Genomic DNA, 16,103 nt, shown 5'->3' on the forward strand with positions numbered 1-16,103 from the left:
CTTAATTTTATGACATTTGTTTCAGTGTTTCTCTTAGGTTTGGAATGTTTGTTGATCTGGCTTAGTCTGGATTTTGTCTTGGTCTATTCCTGGTGGTACTTAGAAAGCCAAATATTTTATGAGGTCATACTAGTACTGTGTGAAAGCTATTGACAAGATTTAGAGATTAACCATTTAAAATTAAACTAAGGAGGCCAACAAAGTAGTAGACAATAATGATTTATTATTTTAGAAAACACTGAGTTAAATACACAAATGTATTCAATATTCATTCATAGTGGTTATTCTACAAGTGCATTGCGTTGGAGGCTAGAGCTCAAGCGTCTGACAGTCATTGGAATTTAATGCACTTCTGCCATCTAGTGGACAAAGTTAGACACTCCATTTTGGTTTTGTTTATTACACTGAAACACTTGTTTGCATCTCCACAAACTTGACTTTTATCTTCCTGGAGCCTTCTCCTGCTTGTTTCAAAGGAATTGTTAATCCTTTCCATCTCATTTCCACATATCTCAATGTTTTTGTCTATTGTTTGTTGTATTCTGTGTTTACAGGGTGAAAAGTGTAATGATGTCTCTGATAGATGATCTAGAATTTATTTATCTCTATCTATTTTGCCACCTCCAGAAAGTTATATAGTGTACCTTTAAATAAGTCATTTGTAACAAAAAATCTAATTTGCTATGAACTCCTCCAGGCATCATGAAGGACATTGTGAACTGCAGAAGTCTCCAGCCTGGAACAGCCTGTAGCTATTGACCAGGGGGAACATGGTGACAGAGCCCAGCAGAGAGCCCATCTGAGCGGCTGCCCCACACCACACAAGGGCGCTGTGGCTGCGGTCCCTCAGGATCACACCCACCATCACTTTGACATAAGACAGAGTCCCGGTGAAGCAGAGCCACGACAGCACCTGTAGCAAACACAGGTTAGAGATAGAACAGGCACTTTAACTCAACCACACCTTTGTGTTTAGATATAATATTGTTCTCAATCTGAAGGTTGGACTGGGGGTTTATGCCTGTAGAATGCAGAGTCTCCACTAATACTCACTATGAGGATCTCCCCCAACATGGTGCCCTGAAACAATGGGCATGGACTCATCGCAGCCATGGCCATGTTGTAGCTCCCAAATCCAGTGCCCAAGAAAGTCAGCACTCCCAGAAAGACCAGAGACCTGTGAATACAGCATTACCACTCTTATAAAATGTCTAAACTAGACCAGTGGTCTGTGATATGCAGCCATCATTACCGGGTCTGCGCGAACATGGCCACGGTGCAGGCCAGAGGGTTGGCCACAGAGGAGAGGGCAGCGGAGAGGTGGTAGGCCAGGTTACCATAGGGTATACATGAGTACGTCTGTACTGAGGGCAAAACCCCGTTGGTGACAGCATTCACCCAGACCACCACACAGTAAATGAAGCAGAGCTGGGCAATGGAGTGTTTAGGGTGGACCTTAGAGGGACCCTCCTCTCTGTCACCATGGTTACTCTCACCCTCTGTGTCGGTCCCGGGGTTATCCAGACCTGAGCAGACAGAGGAAACTGGAGTGTCTGGGACCAGGTTTTCTGTCGACATCTCAAATGTCCGAGGGAGTTTATTAAGTGTAATAAACGCACCGAGGCTGACGCACATCATGAGAGCCAAGAAAAAGAAGAACAACTCAGTGGAGAAGTTTGGGGGGAGGTATTCTGTGTGAAAGGACCACAGCTCCTCAGAGCTGGAGTTGTTTCCTGTAGTGTGAGTGGAGTTTACACACTTGGCCATCCCCACACCCTGAGCCAGTGCAATTACACCGGGGATAAACCCACTGAGGCCCTCCCCGATGAAGAATGTGGTGATGTAATTGGCCGGCAGCTGCATCATGAAAGGCAGAAATGTGACAGAGGACGTGCAGTCGACCAGAGCCAAGAAGAAAGTGATGATGAAGAAGGCTGTGCTGTGTGGAGCCCCCCCGATGACTGTGGTCCTGTCCCAGAAGAGGGCGAGCAACAGACAGGACATCATGCCTATGCAGAGGATGGAGTAGATGACCAGGTGTTCTTTGAGTCTGCCTGGGCACAGCCGGTGCATCAGAGTGACCAGCAAAGGGCCCACGTTGGCGAGCTGAATAATGACGGTGAGAAAAGAGGGCAGGTCCCACCCCTCGGGCAGAGTGTTCACGATGAGAGGCAGCTCCACCCACAGACCGTTCACCGCTACCCACGAGCCCAGCCCGAAGGCACAGGCGAGAAGATGCACCAGCACAGCCATACTGACCAGTCTGGGGCTAGAGCAGGGACACTGTGAATGCAAACACAGGACTCATATCTGCAGAGAAGAATGGATATGATGTTATTGAATGTACTCAAATAAATATAGATCTCAAATCTCAAATAGATCTCAATGGTGCCTCTAACAAGATATAGAATACCCCAAATTATGTCATTTACCATATGAGTATGTTTAAAGGTCCAATATTACACAAAATTGACTCTTGTGAGCATTTAGCCATGGTAGAATGTTTGTACCTCATCATAATCCTACCTGGTGTTGTGTTTTGTTTCATTCACAGATGTTTGAATGTGTTATTAGTCTGTTTACATCTCCAAAGCTCAGATTGCTTTGTTCCACCTTATGTCATCAAGTGACCGTTTTAAAGTTAACAGCTATTTTTAGCTCAATCAAACTGCATTACTCTACAATGCAGTTCAGTTGAGATTGCCAAGTCTATCTTCACTGCACTGAAGAAGTTACATTGAGGCTAGAATATTAGGCTAAAAAACTTCAAAGTTTGGAAAATCCAGGGCCAAAATGATCCACATGATTCTAGTCAAGGTGTATGGAGTTTAAAAAACACAGGAAGTGGAACAGTGTATTAACACTTCATGACGTCACAAGGTAGAACAGAGCTTTTTCAGTCTGAGAGAAGCACACAGCTTACATGTGCAGGATTTGTGTGTCAAACATCTGAACAAAACAAATCACAACTCCAGGCATTACTTTGATGAGGATACAACCTTATGACATACTAGATCAAAAACAAAAACAAAAAAAAAAAACAATAGAGGCCCTTTGATAACAATGTATGTTTATATTTGACATGTGATGATATTGGCCTTGTTAAGTAATTAATTATTTGTTTACATTTATCTTTCTAAGGCAGAGGGGGGAGTAAAACTTTATGAGATTGAAATGCAAAAGCTACAATAATTTCTGGCCACATTCTTGAAATTCAGAACAAATGTTAGAACTTGGCTGTTGTCCAGGAGTTCTAGTTGTTAGAAATCACTGACCTAGAAACGAGGGTTGCTATAGATAAAGTGTGTCAAAGGTCTCTGTTCTACATGTTGGGCAAAAAAACCCAAGTCCCACTAGTAACAGACAAACAATAGACATATGTTTTCAATAAAGCCTTCACTTGTTTTGTAATTAAAATAGTTATAACAGCATCGACACTGTAAAAACATTAGTAACATTTCCTGTGATGTTGATCAAAACTAAGTACATGTGTAAGTTCGAAATGGGTGCCCAGATATATCCTTTATAAATATGTTAAAACTAGAACTGAGATTCATTGCATTTTAAATTGTTACACAGTAGGAATATAAAACAGTTAGATCTAAAAGGCACCAGAATTACTTAAATTTGTACATTATATTTACATTAAAATCCTTAAAATAGGAGTCAATGAGCTAAATAGGAAAACGCTGTCACTGATCCCATGTATTATAATGCATTCACACACTGTACTAAAAACCCAATACATCTGATTTAATATAGACTACTGACATACAAAGCTGCTATAGGCGTCTCATAGACATATTTTTTACTTACAATAGTCAGTGTTCCCTGAAGGCTTCGTCATGTCCTCTCCCGTATGTCCAGATGGGAATCACATGGCCAATAATTTAGTCCATAGTCCACTGCAGCGATTTCATATCTCCATTGGTTAAGACTACATGGGGACATCAACTCCTCCTCCTCCTCTGTGAACCGTTCGGATAATTAGGTCAATGCAATGCAGAAACACTCCTAGGTGCTCTTGACATTTTGGCATTGACAGCAGAAAATAAAATGGGCAGTTTAATTGAGTTGGCAGCCCTCCCTCTACTGGCCGTGGGGGAATAGTACAACGAGTGGCTCTATTTGCAAAGTAACCCATGACTTGTACTAGGCAAGGGCAGTGTGGCGTAACAAACAACATTGCAAAATCCTCATCTGTACTCTCACTTCTTCATTTGATAACAGTTGTTTTTATATAATTTAACGTTTCTAGTCAGTGATCCATTACTCGCTTGTCATCATGGAGGTGTTAGCGATTTGCTTGGAATATTCCCGAGTATAGCATTAACCATTACAATGAGACTTGTTTTTATTGCTCAAAAACACACTAAAAACATGCATTCTTACATCGAGTGGCGTCGCTTCTCCACAGATCTGTCCTGAAGCTTGGCAAGGTGGCGTAATTTGCTTGTCTATATAAAGATAGGCAAGTTGAATGCTATACTGTGGAGCATTTTAGGCAAAGCAATGACATCTCTATGGAGACAAGCAGGTGGTGGGCCCTAAACTAGAAATGTTACAAACTTTAAGTAAATGCTGTTAAACTATAATTTAATTACTTCTTTTGATGGGACAGTACCTGGGGTGATTATATAATAGTTTTACAACTACTTACAAAATTGGAAAACAAAGTTGAAAAAAATACATATAATAGATAACCTTTATCCGTTTTTATAAGTTATTGCAGTAACCTTGCATCACATGTATGTGGGGGTGTAATGTGTTAGTTATATATTGACTTCTTACAGTGCTTCTCAAAATGTTTACACACCAGGTCTAAACTGGGCTTAAACTAGGGTCAAACGTGAATACACCCTAAATTTGACAAATAATTGCAGACTTTTCCCATATTGAGAACCACTGACCTCAATGTATGAGAGCTTGATAGTGTGCAACCTGTAATGCATGTTAAAATCCTCTTTATTTTCTGAGTCAACCTGGTAAAACTAGTCTGTTTTAATTATGTTGTGATTTACAATGTTTATTTTTCTTGTAAACATGCCCATATGTCAGTCTTTGATCATCCCCATTTTACAATTTATTTAGAAATTATATCTATTCTACTTTGCATATGCTTAAGTTACAACTAGTTCCAACATTACAGAGAGACACAATCACACAGTCGAACACTCAATAAGATTATTTATGTTTTTGTACAATCAGATTTAACAAATAATAAAAAATAAGTACAGTATTTGAATGGTCACATCTGATGGGGACTAAGGAAATGCCATCAACAAAGGAATGAACGCTCAAGACTTCATATGTTTATGAGAGACAAGACGTTTGAATGGTGGAAACAAAACGGAAGATGTAGGAAAAGGGTTATAGGGTAAAGTACAGGTTCATAGGGGTCAGACAGGGGTCACGGGTAGGTCAGAGGTCAGTTGGAGTAGATCTGGCCCTCCGGAGGTTGGGGAAGCTTCATGTTCTCCTTACACGTCATAAGTCGTCTCAGCTCCAGTAAAACCATCCGAATACTGTAGGAGTTCTGCCACTTTGCCAAAGCAGACACTGCTCGCATGTCAACCTAAAACAAGACAAAAGGACCGGTCATATACATGTGTATAGCTCTAGCGGATATTCGTTTAACTGAAATAATCGTGCTAGTCAAAATAATAGCATCTAGAGGTGTGGAATAATTTTTTAAAGAAGTATAATTGTTGTTTTGCAGGTAGTATTCTGGTGATACAAAAATTTAGCAAACAAACAAAATGGTGGGATTCGATTAGTGTGTAGAAAATCTGTTGACATTGCATATACACTACCAAAAAACATCGAATGTGATGGTGTGTCCAAACTTTTGACTGGTAGTGCAGCTTTTCTTTTACACAAGTGTTCACCAAACAACATCACATGAAAAGTAAATAACACAAATACTATAAGTAAGAAAGCTTTGCGTTATTTCAGACAGATACGCACCACGCCGTTGGAGTTGTGGACACCATTCAAATTTATCTTTGTGACAAATCTGACGAACGGAGGAGACTCTGGGTACCCGGGCCCACACTCCACCTTCAGATTGTACATCCGGTTTTCATAACTTGTCTGTGGAGGGCACATACAAAGTTAAGGGACATTTAATATAGATAGATCATTCATGGGATTTAAAGGGCCCATATTACATATTACTGATCTATGTTAAAATGTTGTTTTCTTATCACAAACACACATTGAGCTGTGTTTTGTTTCATTTAAACACACAAACCCTGCATAGTTAGTTCTTCTCTCAAACAGAAAACACTCATTTGGATGATTTCAGATCTTGAATTACCAATCTCTACTGAACTAAAAAGTAGCCGTTTACTTGAAAACTACCACTACATGACATCACAAGGTGGAACAGAGCATTTTAAGCTTTGGAGATGTAGACAGACTAACAATAAAAGGTTGCTCAAACATGTGTGGATGAAACAAAACCCAACTCTGGGTATGTTTTTGAGGAAGTAACAGCAATTTCAGTATATGTTCAAATGAACATCTAATTTCTGTATAAGGATTAGTATACATTGTTTTGATAATCCAACTCTGGGTGGATGGAAGTGATGACGTACCCAGCAGTTGTCATGGTGATGCGTATCTTCTGTTGCTATGAACAGCGTCAGGTCTAAACAGTCACATTTTTATTTTCCTTTTATGTTTATTTTATGTGGTTTGAGTTGACAGTTGTAACTTATGTGTTACAGCAAACATGTTTCACGACCAGTTTGAACAATCTGCCAAATTGTGGCTGGCATCATAACTTTGGATGACCAATCAACTTATCTATGGGTTTTGATAAGAGACTGTCGACAGAGTAATCAACAAACTCTGAATATTACATTCTCTGAATGGGCAAATCCCTCAAAACAGGAAGAAGTGGCGTCACTAGTAAAACCCATGATTATATCAATCATCAGATTTTGCGATCTCAGGAAGGCAGAAGCCTGAGTTTTGCTCTTTTATACAGAATTAGACTAACACAAAATAAGGCCCTTTTAGAATGCAGGACATGCAGAATCATATGTTTCCCTGTCAGAGTGAAACCTCCCACAATATCCTGTGCGTAGACTCACCCTGGGTGGGCCCAGGATCACCCCTCTCCACCGTGTTAAAGTCATGTCATCGTCGTCCTCCAGACCCCAGCTCACAGTCCCATCACCCACACCCTTCTGCCCCTCCTCCAGCTCCTCCAAGAGCCGGAAATTACGAGGAACCTTAACACCTATAAACCCACAAACAACACATCTTTAATGAAATGATTCAGATTATGGTGTCACAGTGGAGTAGTGGTTAAAATGCCTCGCCTCAGAACAAGATGGTCCTGGGTTTGCTCTGAACCAAACTGAGATATATTTGGCTCAACATTTATTCTGCATGATCTTCCATCAAAAGCATAAAGGTCATGTTTGCCCATAAAGCACAGTCACAGCTCAAGACTAATCAGATCTACACAATTTCATTGTACAGCCTTAAATAAAACAAATAACTTAAGTATGCTCTCAGTTTATAAATGACTTCTGGGTGGCAGTCGAACGGTCTCCATTTTGTTCAACTTTGACAAGATTCTTTGAAATTCTCCTACTCTTATACGTCTCTTCTCTCCAGTTGGGAGATAACTATGCTGCAGTTTCTACAGTCTTTGGAACAAATTAATGGTCTGAATTAATTACTTATCTTTTAATGACTAGTATAACCATTTTTAAAAGGTTGGTAACAGAAGAAAAGAAGAATTATTTAATTTGGTCAATATAAAGATGGAATGGGTTGTGATTTTCAACTTTGTCATGTTTTTGTTTCACACGAAGAACCCAAAGCAGGAATAACAAACAGATAAACTATAAATGGCAGCCGGTCCATTCTCTAGCATGGAATTTGGCACGCAGCATGATCTGTCCTCTGCAGAGACAAACGTGATGCTGCTCTGTCCCTTGAGCTGTCCTCACGAGCTGTCCACACTCGAACTACTGTCCGGTCTCGTGGGCCTTTGGGTAACACGAGCAGCAGCGACTCCCCAGTTTGAACTCAACAAAGAAATGCACACAGGGGAAGACATCCAGAAACTGCCCTTTACTTTAAATCATTATGTTTACTAAATCTCAAGCTTAAGTTGGCTATATTTTGGCTATGACAATACAATACGTTAGGTACTCTCCAGAACGTAAAGCTTATGATGTTGCCAGGCTCCGGTGCTGTAGTTAGCATCAGGCTAAAGTAAAGGTACATATGGATGCCGACAACTTTTGATGCTAGTGATGCAGTAACTAACCAGCGGTTTTCCATCTATGTCCTTTAGCCGTGTTTAACCAACGCCCCTCCGCGAAGTGCAGCACATGGTTTTTGCTTTTATTCACAGCTCGTTAGCCAAACCAACTAAATTGAGGCTACCGCTATTCATTCTGTGTACCGGCCCGTTAACTTACATATTGTGAAGCTGCGCGTTTGTCAATAGATAAATACGGCATCGTTTGGACTTAATAACTGAACCGTGTGAATTTAAAGCGGTTCTGAAAAAACAATAAAGCCATATCTCTCATTTATTTCTCAGAAACGTTTACCTGATCCGGCGGAGACCGCCATCTTGTCGCGACACAACGGATCGTGCACGCGCATGCACTGTCACGGCTCGTGCACGCGCACCACATTTACTGGTTTTGATCAGTTTTTTGAAAATCAGACACTAAACGCCAATTACATTGGCACTAAACTCTGATGGAACTAAATGACATGAACACAGAGGTGATCAATAAACATTGGTGTAGCAGTTTATTTATAAATATTTTTCAATATGTACAAGTCTTCCAAATAGAAGACAACTGAAAGGCATCAAGGCATTATTCTGATATCTTAACTCCTCCATTGGCAACCACCCGCCACATCCAAATGGGGTAGAATATCAAATCAGTGGATTGCTTCCTATAATGCTGGCAACAGTTACAGTAAAGTAAAGGGGGATAAGGCCATTCAAGAACAACTGATTATTTTTTACAAAACTACAGTATTTCATCACCCAACAAAATAGAAAACATCCAACTTCATATCCAAAAGAACCATTTTAGAACATATTTTTAAACTTGACAGGAGCTTTCTTGAAACAAGTAACCACAAAAACCTTTGTAAAAAGAAACTTTGAGTCTATTGCTTAAGTGAAACCTCAGGCTTTTGAATCCTTTTCATTATTAGCAAAAAAATGAGAACCACAAACTACTGCACTTCAAAAACAGCAGGTGAATTTTCAGCACTTGACACCAATGCTACATTATAAACTAGATCACCTACTGTGGTCCTCAGATTAGCAAAAATGCAAAATTTTAAATAAAATAATTTTGTCATTTTAAATTATTATGTTCACAAACTTTGTAGTAGTATGGCTTATTTCTAAATACTTCCGGTTTAATTTACAAAGTTTACAGATTATGGCATCTATCGTCACCTATGTTTGATCAATATTTAAGCCAAAACACAAAATGTGTCCATATAATAATGAAAAAGCTTTAAGTAGGAATTCAAATTTTTGATGAAGATATCACCCAACACTTTGCTAACATCAAATCACGAAGCAAAGAGGACTTTTCCCAAAAACGTCCAACCAGCAATGTGCAATCCGCAGTGTACTCTGATCATTGACCTATTATATACAAGAATCAAGTAGAAGGAATCAAAACGAATACATAAAACAAATTACATGTTTCTGATTTTTACAGTATCACTTTTTATAGGATCCTTGTAAATCTGTCTTTTCTAAACCTTTGAGGTATTTGTTTTGGTGGGCTTTCATTTCCCCTTGGAGTGTTATCAGGAGTGTTATCCCATAGAGGCTGGTGACAGTGTATTGCTTGCACAAGCCAACATGCCAGATGCATGCAACCTTATGTTTGTTTGTGACATCTAAGTATTTAAACAAATGTTGCCATGCTGTTGTAAATGAGCTCCATCTCCCCACATGTTGCTCACTGTGTGAAATACAAAATAAAGGCATTTGAATCAAATCCTAAATTTAAGACATAAAGGTACAGTCATTCTACTCTGCTGCATAGTTCACGGCTATACACCATGTTTACAAATAGAAAAACATGACACAATGTTTCTACTTTACAAAGTGGAGAAATTATGGATCTTCAAACCTCACAGAAGCCCCAACCAATATGGCAATGCCAAGGCAATAGTCAGTGGACATGTGGACATTACTTGTGCATGTTTAGCCCTGAAACTGAAGCTGGTCAGTCTACATTTCATGTTTGAGGAGTGGGATCATGTGTTTAGGTTTGGCACAATTCAATGGAGCTCTTTCTGAGACCTTAATCTCAGATAGAGGAAACTGCTACTCATCTGGCGCTGCTTAAACCTCTGTATCTTTACTGCATCAGAAGTACATAAGGCAGATTGGAGGAAACGTGTTCCTCTTGTAAATTAAGACAGATAAAATATATGGAGATGTGACCTCCTTAATTCACCCAATAAAAAGGTAGAGTGTGTTAGCTATGTGAGACTGACCTACAGAAGTTATATTGATCTCCAATGTATATTGTAATGTATTATGTGCTCTCTCAAGATCATCTTTTCAGTAACCTTTGCAATGTTATTTTAGACCTATCATCTTTCCCAGACATGGGTGGCTGTGTTTTACCAAAATATTCACATAAATGTTTTTTATAAGAATTAAATGTAACAGAAACCTATTTGTTCATTTGCTTTCAACATTGGTTATGCTCCAAGTCACTATGTTTAGCACAGACTGACATTGTTTGTCATTTCCTATTTTAAGAGGAGCAATTTCCCCATGGTTAATAGTATTTTTCAGGTATTGTTTAGGCGATTTTAGAGTGACTTCACATTTTTTTGACCAAACTTTTTGAGCATAACATGTAAATTTGGACAGAATGGTGTGTTATGTTAATAAGTAAAAAGATATAGGCCCTGCAAACAGCAAAGGTCTGCAGTCAGACATACACCATCAATAAAGCCCTCCTGAAGATTAGATAAAATGTGTAATACTTAAAGCTATGGCATCAAAACGGTTAGATTTCCTTTTCCAATAAGTTTTAAAGAGGCGAAAGGGGGATGAGACGCCTGAAAATGGCTGCTGTCTTCTGAGGTAGGGGGCAGTTATTTGACTTTCTGAGCCCACTTTAGGTCATCTGCTCTGGGCTTCTCTCCCGTCACTCCCTGGATCAGGTCCTCCAGGTTTCTCCAGAATCCCAGTTTTTCTAAAGGGTAATTCAGCCAACCTGGAAACAAAGACACTGTGACAGCTCATTCAAGATATGTAATGGTCCAAGTGTTTTATTCAGGCCTTTAAAGAAGACATTATGGGTATTTACTGGGTATTTAGCAATAAATTACAACATATAGATTACTATTTTTCATTTTGTTCATTGTAAACTGCAATAATAATATAATAACAGAAACAGGTGCATTGACTTCCTGTTCAAAACTGCAGAACTGAGAGGCACCACCCAAAGAGGAATTGCACCCTAGCAAGCAACAGATTTTCCTTACTTTACCTTTTTTAACTGTTGAAAAATGACTATGTAACATATTTTAACCTTATGTATGACCTGCATCTAATTATAAAGCATTGTATTGACAGGCAACAGAACCATGCTGGTGCACTGTAGTTCTGTTGCCTGGTAAGTCTTTGTGGTGAAGAATTGTGACATTAAGGATGCATTAAAAAGTGAGGAATGAGTTTAGACCACTGTACACTGTTTAAAAGTTACTGGTATTTTACAGTTTGAAAACTGTAAGAAATTAGGAACAGAGTCTTTAAGCGAGTTTGGTGAATCAGCATACACTGAAACATTGGTACGTCATGGTATTACACTTTCTATCTTGTATTTGTTTTTATGTATTGCTAAAATACCTTGCATTCATGCTGTGAAGGGAGTCACCTGTCCATAGATCTGATCTATAACTCGCCATGCCTTATTTCATAGCTTATATTTACTATTATTCATTGTTTTATGTTGCACCACACCGTCAAAGCAAGTTCCTAGTTTGTGCATTCTGTTCACTGGAAATGGCAATAACACTTATTCTGATTCTGATTAATGCCCTTCTGTGAAACACTCCATAAAAAGCAATGACATTTCCACTGACACAAGGTGACCTTCCACCATAAAGTTACATAGTGCACCTTTAAAGAAGGCAAAACTATAACATACATGGATTATTATATTTTGTTAATTGTAAACTACAACGATCAAACAACTTGATAACTGAAACACATCCACTGACTTCCGGTTCAAAACTGCAGACTAAAGATTTGAATTTAAGGTGTTAAACTTGCTAGACAGAAGAGTAAGCAGCATAAAATGGATCATCAATTCCACTGGCACAGGCCCAAGTATTTGTGCTCTGAGCAATCCCCTAAGCCATCCTGCTGACCCTTACCTGTTGTGATGCAAAAGTAGGTCTCGTGTGGGGCTACATGGTGGATGCGGTGGTGCTTTCGGGGGAGGATGATGTGACAGTCCTGCAGAAACACCACCCAGCGCGGCAGCCCAAAGTACGTGTGCGACCATTTGTGGATCTGGTTCGTCAGCGTCACGAAAATTCCCAGTGCAAACAAGTAGCAGTAGAATGGATAGATATGGTAGATCTCCGCTGCAAACAGAAAGGATGTGATGTCATTCATAGATTTATTGAATTTGAAAGACATTGCTTTCACATTGCACTTTCAAAAGGGACAATAGTTTAAAATGGAGCTGGAGGGCAGGTTGGAATTATATTGATACATTGCAGACTCTACTCTGAGGCCATGTACATGAAGACATACAGTTTTATGTATTCGCACAGCTAGTCAATATGGAGATTGTTGTTTCCCCTCTGTCTTAAACTTAACTTAAACTTAAGTTTAGTTTATTTTCTGTTTGATTTTTGAGATGTTGGGGTACTAGTTTTGGTCTTAAACTCACCAGGAGAGAGAGTCAGGAAGTTGAAGGCCATGTTAGCTAAAGGGACCAGGGTGAGCATACAGTTGTCTCCATTGGTCTCAATGAAGTCGTGACGTGTGATGGCTGTGGGGTCGATGTGGTGCTCTCTGAATGGTCTTATAAAAGCCTGTGAAGTAGACAGCAATATAAGTGAAAAATAGCCAAGGGGAAAACGTTATAAACAATATAAACAATCATATTATCTCCCAAAATATTTCAATCAGACATCAGTCCTTCAGAAGTTGTGAAATAAGCCCTGAAAACCTTATATTATGTATTCACAACAGATACGAAAAGGTCTTCAGGGTAGATTTATCATAAGGTTGAACATTAAACACCAAGCTACAGCCCAAAACAAAAAACAATCAGTCCAATTTTTGCCTCTTTTAGTGATCTGTTCAGAATGGTGAAAGAACTACTTACTCTGTAATGTAATAAGAATAATTTAATTAATGTTTCTGGCCCTAATAGAAACATGTGAGAAGAAAATGCTGAGTTTCAGATGATATCACAACATTCTATAGGTCAATAATATTGAATGCTGATGAGGAGCAGCTAAAATAACAGCAGATTTTTGTCTCGACACTAAAAGAAATGATCAGGTTGAATATCTGAGCATTTACCTTTTGGATATTTCATGGCAAATTACAATGTAATCAATAGGTAAGACTGGCTCTTTCCCTGTCTGAGTGTATGACATCATCGTATAGTAGAATCTGAAAACCACGAAAGTGCAAAGTGTATTCTGCCCTTTTGACCATAAAAAAACCAAGTCATACTTTAGATTACAGTCTGTTTTATTATTTTATTTTTATTTTATAGGTTTGATGTGCAATGAAGTATATGAATTTTAACCTGGTGTTTACAATTTGCATTTTATAACAGGTCATACAATATTGCCAGTGGAGCCTCCATTTTCATTTTAGTTGTGTGATTTTGCATAGGGCTGCAGATCTTGACAGCAAATAGTTTCCAGACTACAAAGCCAAGCCTACTTTATATCATTTTAGCTGCAATTTTTTTCTCCAGTTCTGTATTGAAAAGGTTAAGATTTCCACTTAACCAGTAGTGCCAACTCAAACCAAAGTGTGGATCAGTAGCAGTCATAAGTATAGTGGATAATAGAGAGGATAATAAGGTGGATGCAGTAGTTCAACTTACTTTTCCAAAAACAGGCAAATCCACAGAGCCCCATGTATCTGCTCCCCAATGAACCAGTCCTGAGGCAAAATCTGCTGTCAGTATTCCTGCAACTGAAAATCATATTAGTTTTAACAAATAATGTTTTAACAAAGAAATAACTATTGTGATTGTAAAACTGTTCTTACCAATGCCCAACAGAATGTACCAGACATGACCCAGGTGGAAATTGGCGAGAAGCTGAATAAAGTTAAAGGCCATAAGAGAAAAGCAAAGGATGACACTTATCCACTCCTGACACCTCTTGCCTTGAAAAAAGACATTTAAAAACAGTTATTACATTTAATAAACATGTTTTATTTATTTGTTATTTATCATCAAAAGAACCTGGAGTTGTTTTGTTTCATTCACACATTTAACACACAAATCTTGCATATTTATTCTCTCAAAAAGAGGACACTGTTCACCTTGTGATGTCAGGTGGTAACAGAGGACACTATTCACCTTATAATGTGGTAATAGAGGAAACTGTGTTTGAAATTCCATACAACATCAGTAAAATCTTTTGGAAACTTTCAGCCCTGGAATTGCCAATCTCTACTGAACTAAAAAAAAATGTGTCTCTTAGCATAGATTCAACAGGATTTTGCTCGAGTCTTGTTCCTTATTTTGCCATGTTCTGGTTGTGAAAGTAGCTGACTAACCAAATGCAAATGCACTGAGGAAAATGCAAAAAATGCTGTTAGACCTGAAATACTAATGTTTTGACTACTGAGGTGTGCATTAAATACATATCATTATAAAAAAAAAATTCCAAATCAGTGGCTGCTGTTTGTACAAAGGGAGTACATTGTGTGGATTTCAGATTGTGACTCAGTGATTCTTGTGCCCCATGTGACAGACTGGTATGCTGCCCCTACACAGATATTTGAGTCCTCTTTTAGTCCTGGTGTAACACAGGCTTTGACAATTCACATGGTAGCATCTTTCTTTACACACTACCTAGTTTAGTCTTGGTTCATTCCATTTAATTTAATTTTCCGTATCTTAGTCCGCCTGATATAGACTTTCTTTGTTGTGGTTCAGGTACTGGTTTAGTCTGTGTTTCTGGTTTTAGACGTGGTTTAATCCCTAAATTGTCTACTTGGTTTAGTCCTAGTTTAGACCTGGTTTTGTAAATCCTGCTCAAGTACTGATGTAAACTTTTTGGTTATGGTTAAGGTTCTGGTTAATATCATATTACAGATTCAGTCCAGGTTTAGGTTTGTCTTAGTCTGGGTTTGGTTTTAATCCTAGTTTTGACCTGCTTTAGTCGATTTAACCCATGCCCTACTCCTGATGAATAGTTTTTTTTAATCCCAATAGACAGTCCTTGACAATAAACAAACTAGAACACCATTGTTACCTAGTTGCCAAATCGAAGTGCTAGATTCTTCCTAACAACTGCTGTTAGCAAAGGTAGAGTTGCAGAGGGTGTAGATTTGCTGTTTTGACCCAAACAGCTACTTCATACAATAGCTCTGTATAGTGTGCAGCTATACCTTTTAATTCCCCAATGCTCAAAATCTCCAAAACAAAGCTAACTACAATGCAAACTTCTTTCCTGTGTTCCCAGATAAGCTAACGTTAACGCTAACCAGTGTGCTGCTCTTCTAACTAAAGCGAAATTGTTTTTTGCGGAATATAAAAACGACAAGATCAGTGTTTGCTAAGTTGCTAATGTTACTATGAAACTAATTGCAGCCCGCTGTTATGACCCCAGCTTAAATCAGTGGACAGTCTGGTAAGCCGCCCTGGGGAAAGCTCCGTCTCACCTGGCGAGTATAAATTGGCTAGTTCCCGGGCCCCCGCGTGTTGTGAGCCCCATCTGGCCGCTGCCCGGGCCGGTGTCTGCGGCTCTGGGCTCGATGTGTCTACTCCACGCCCGTCCTGCCTCTCCATACTCGCCATTTCTCCACTACGAGCCCAGCCCCTTTAGCCTCTCCGCTCGCAGCCAGGAACCAG

General features: G+C 39.1%; 3 protein-coding genes across 3 annotated transcripts; all 3 read right to left on the reverse strand.

The window, feature by feature from the left end:
• Window positions 1-203: 203 nt before the first annotated feature.
• Window positions 204-4,123, reverse strand: slc52a3 (solute carrier family 52 member 3). Its single transcript, XM_020929751.2, has 4 exons — window positions 3,817-4,123; window positions 1,253-2,310; window positions 1,054-1,177; window positions 204-913 (listed from the first exon to the last, which is right to left on the reverse strand). Exons 2-4 carry the CDS (start codon window positions 2,251-2,253, stop codon window positions 701-703), a joined length of 1,338 nt encoding a protein of 445 aa, XP_020785410.1. The 5' UTR covers window positions 2,254-2,310; window positions 3,817-4,123; the 3' UTR covers window positions 204-700.
• Window positions 4,124-5,170: 1,047 nt separating this feature from the next.
• On the reverse strand, window positions 5,171-8,735 carry LOC129411976 (ubiquitin-conjugating enzyme E2 variant 1-like). Its single transcript, XM_055164383.1, has 4 exons — window positions 8,583-8,735; window positions 7,101-7,249; window positions 5,968-6,093; window positions 5,171-5,575 (listed from the first exon to the last, which is right to left on the reverse strand). The coding sequence occupies exons 1-4, from the start codon at window positions 8,635-8,637 to the stop codon at window positions 5,429-5,431; spliced, it is 477 nt and encodes a 158-aa protein (XP_055020358.1). The 5' UTR covers window positions 8,638-8,735; the 3' UTR covers window positions 5,171-5,428.
• Window positions 8,736-8,773: 38 nt separating this feature from the next.
• Window positions 8,774-16,103, reverse strand: peds1 (plasmanylethanolamine desaturase 1). Its single transcript, XM_055164382.1, has 6 exons — window positions 15,914-16,103; window positions 14,288-14,407; window positions 14,121-14,212; window positions 12,942-13,086; window positions 12,418-12,630; window positions 8,774-11,252 (listed from the first exon to the last, which is right to left on the reverse strand). Exons 1-6 carry the CDS (start codon window positions 16,047-16,049, stop codon window positions 11,131-11,133), a joined length of 828 nt encoding a protein of 275 aa, XP_055020357.1. The 5' UTR covers window positions 16,050-16,103; the 3' UTR covers window positions 8,774-11,130.

The sequence above is a fragment of the Boleophthalmus pectinirostris genome, unplaced genomic scaffold (assembly GCF_026225935.1).
Source record: "Boleophthalmus pectinirostris isolate CB_2022bp ecotype Guang Dong unplaced genomic scaffold, ASM2622593v1 HiC_scaffold_664, whole genome shotgun sequence".
Lineage (NCBI taxonomy): Eukaryota > Metazoa > Chordata > Actinopteri > Gobiiformes > Gobiidae > Boleophthalmus > Boleophthalmus pectinirostris.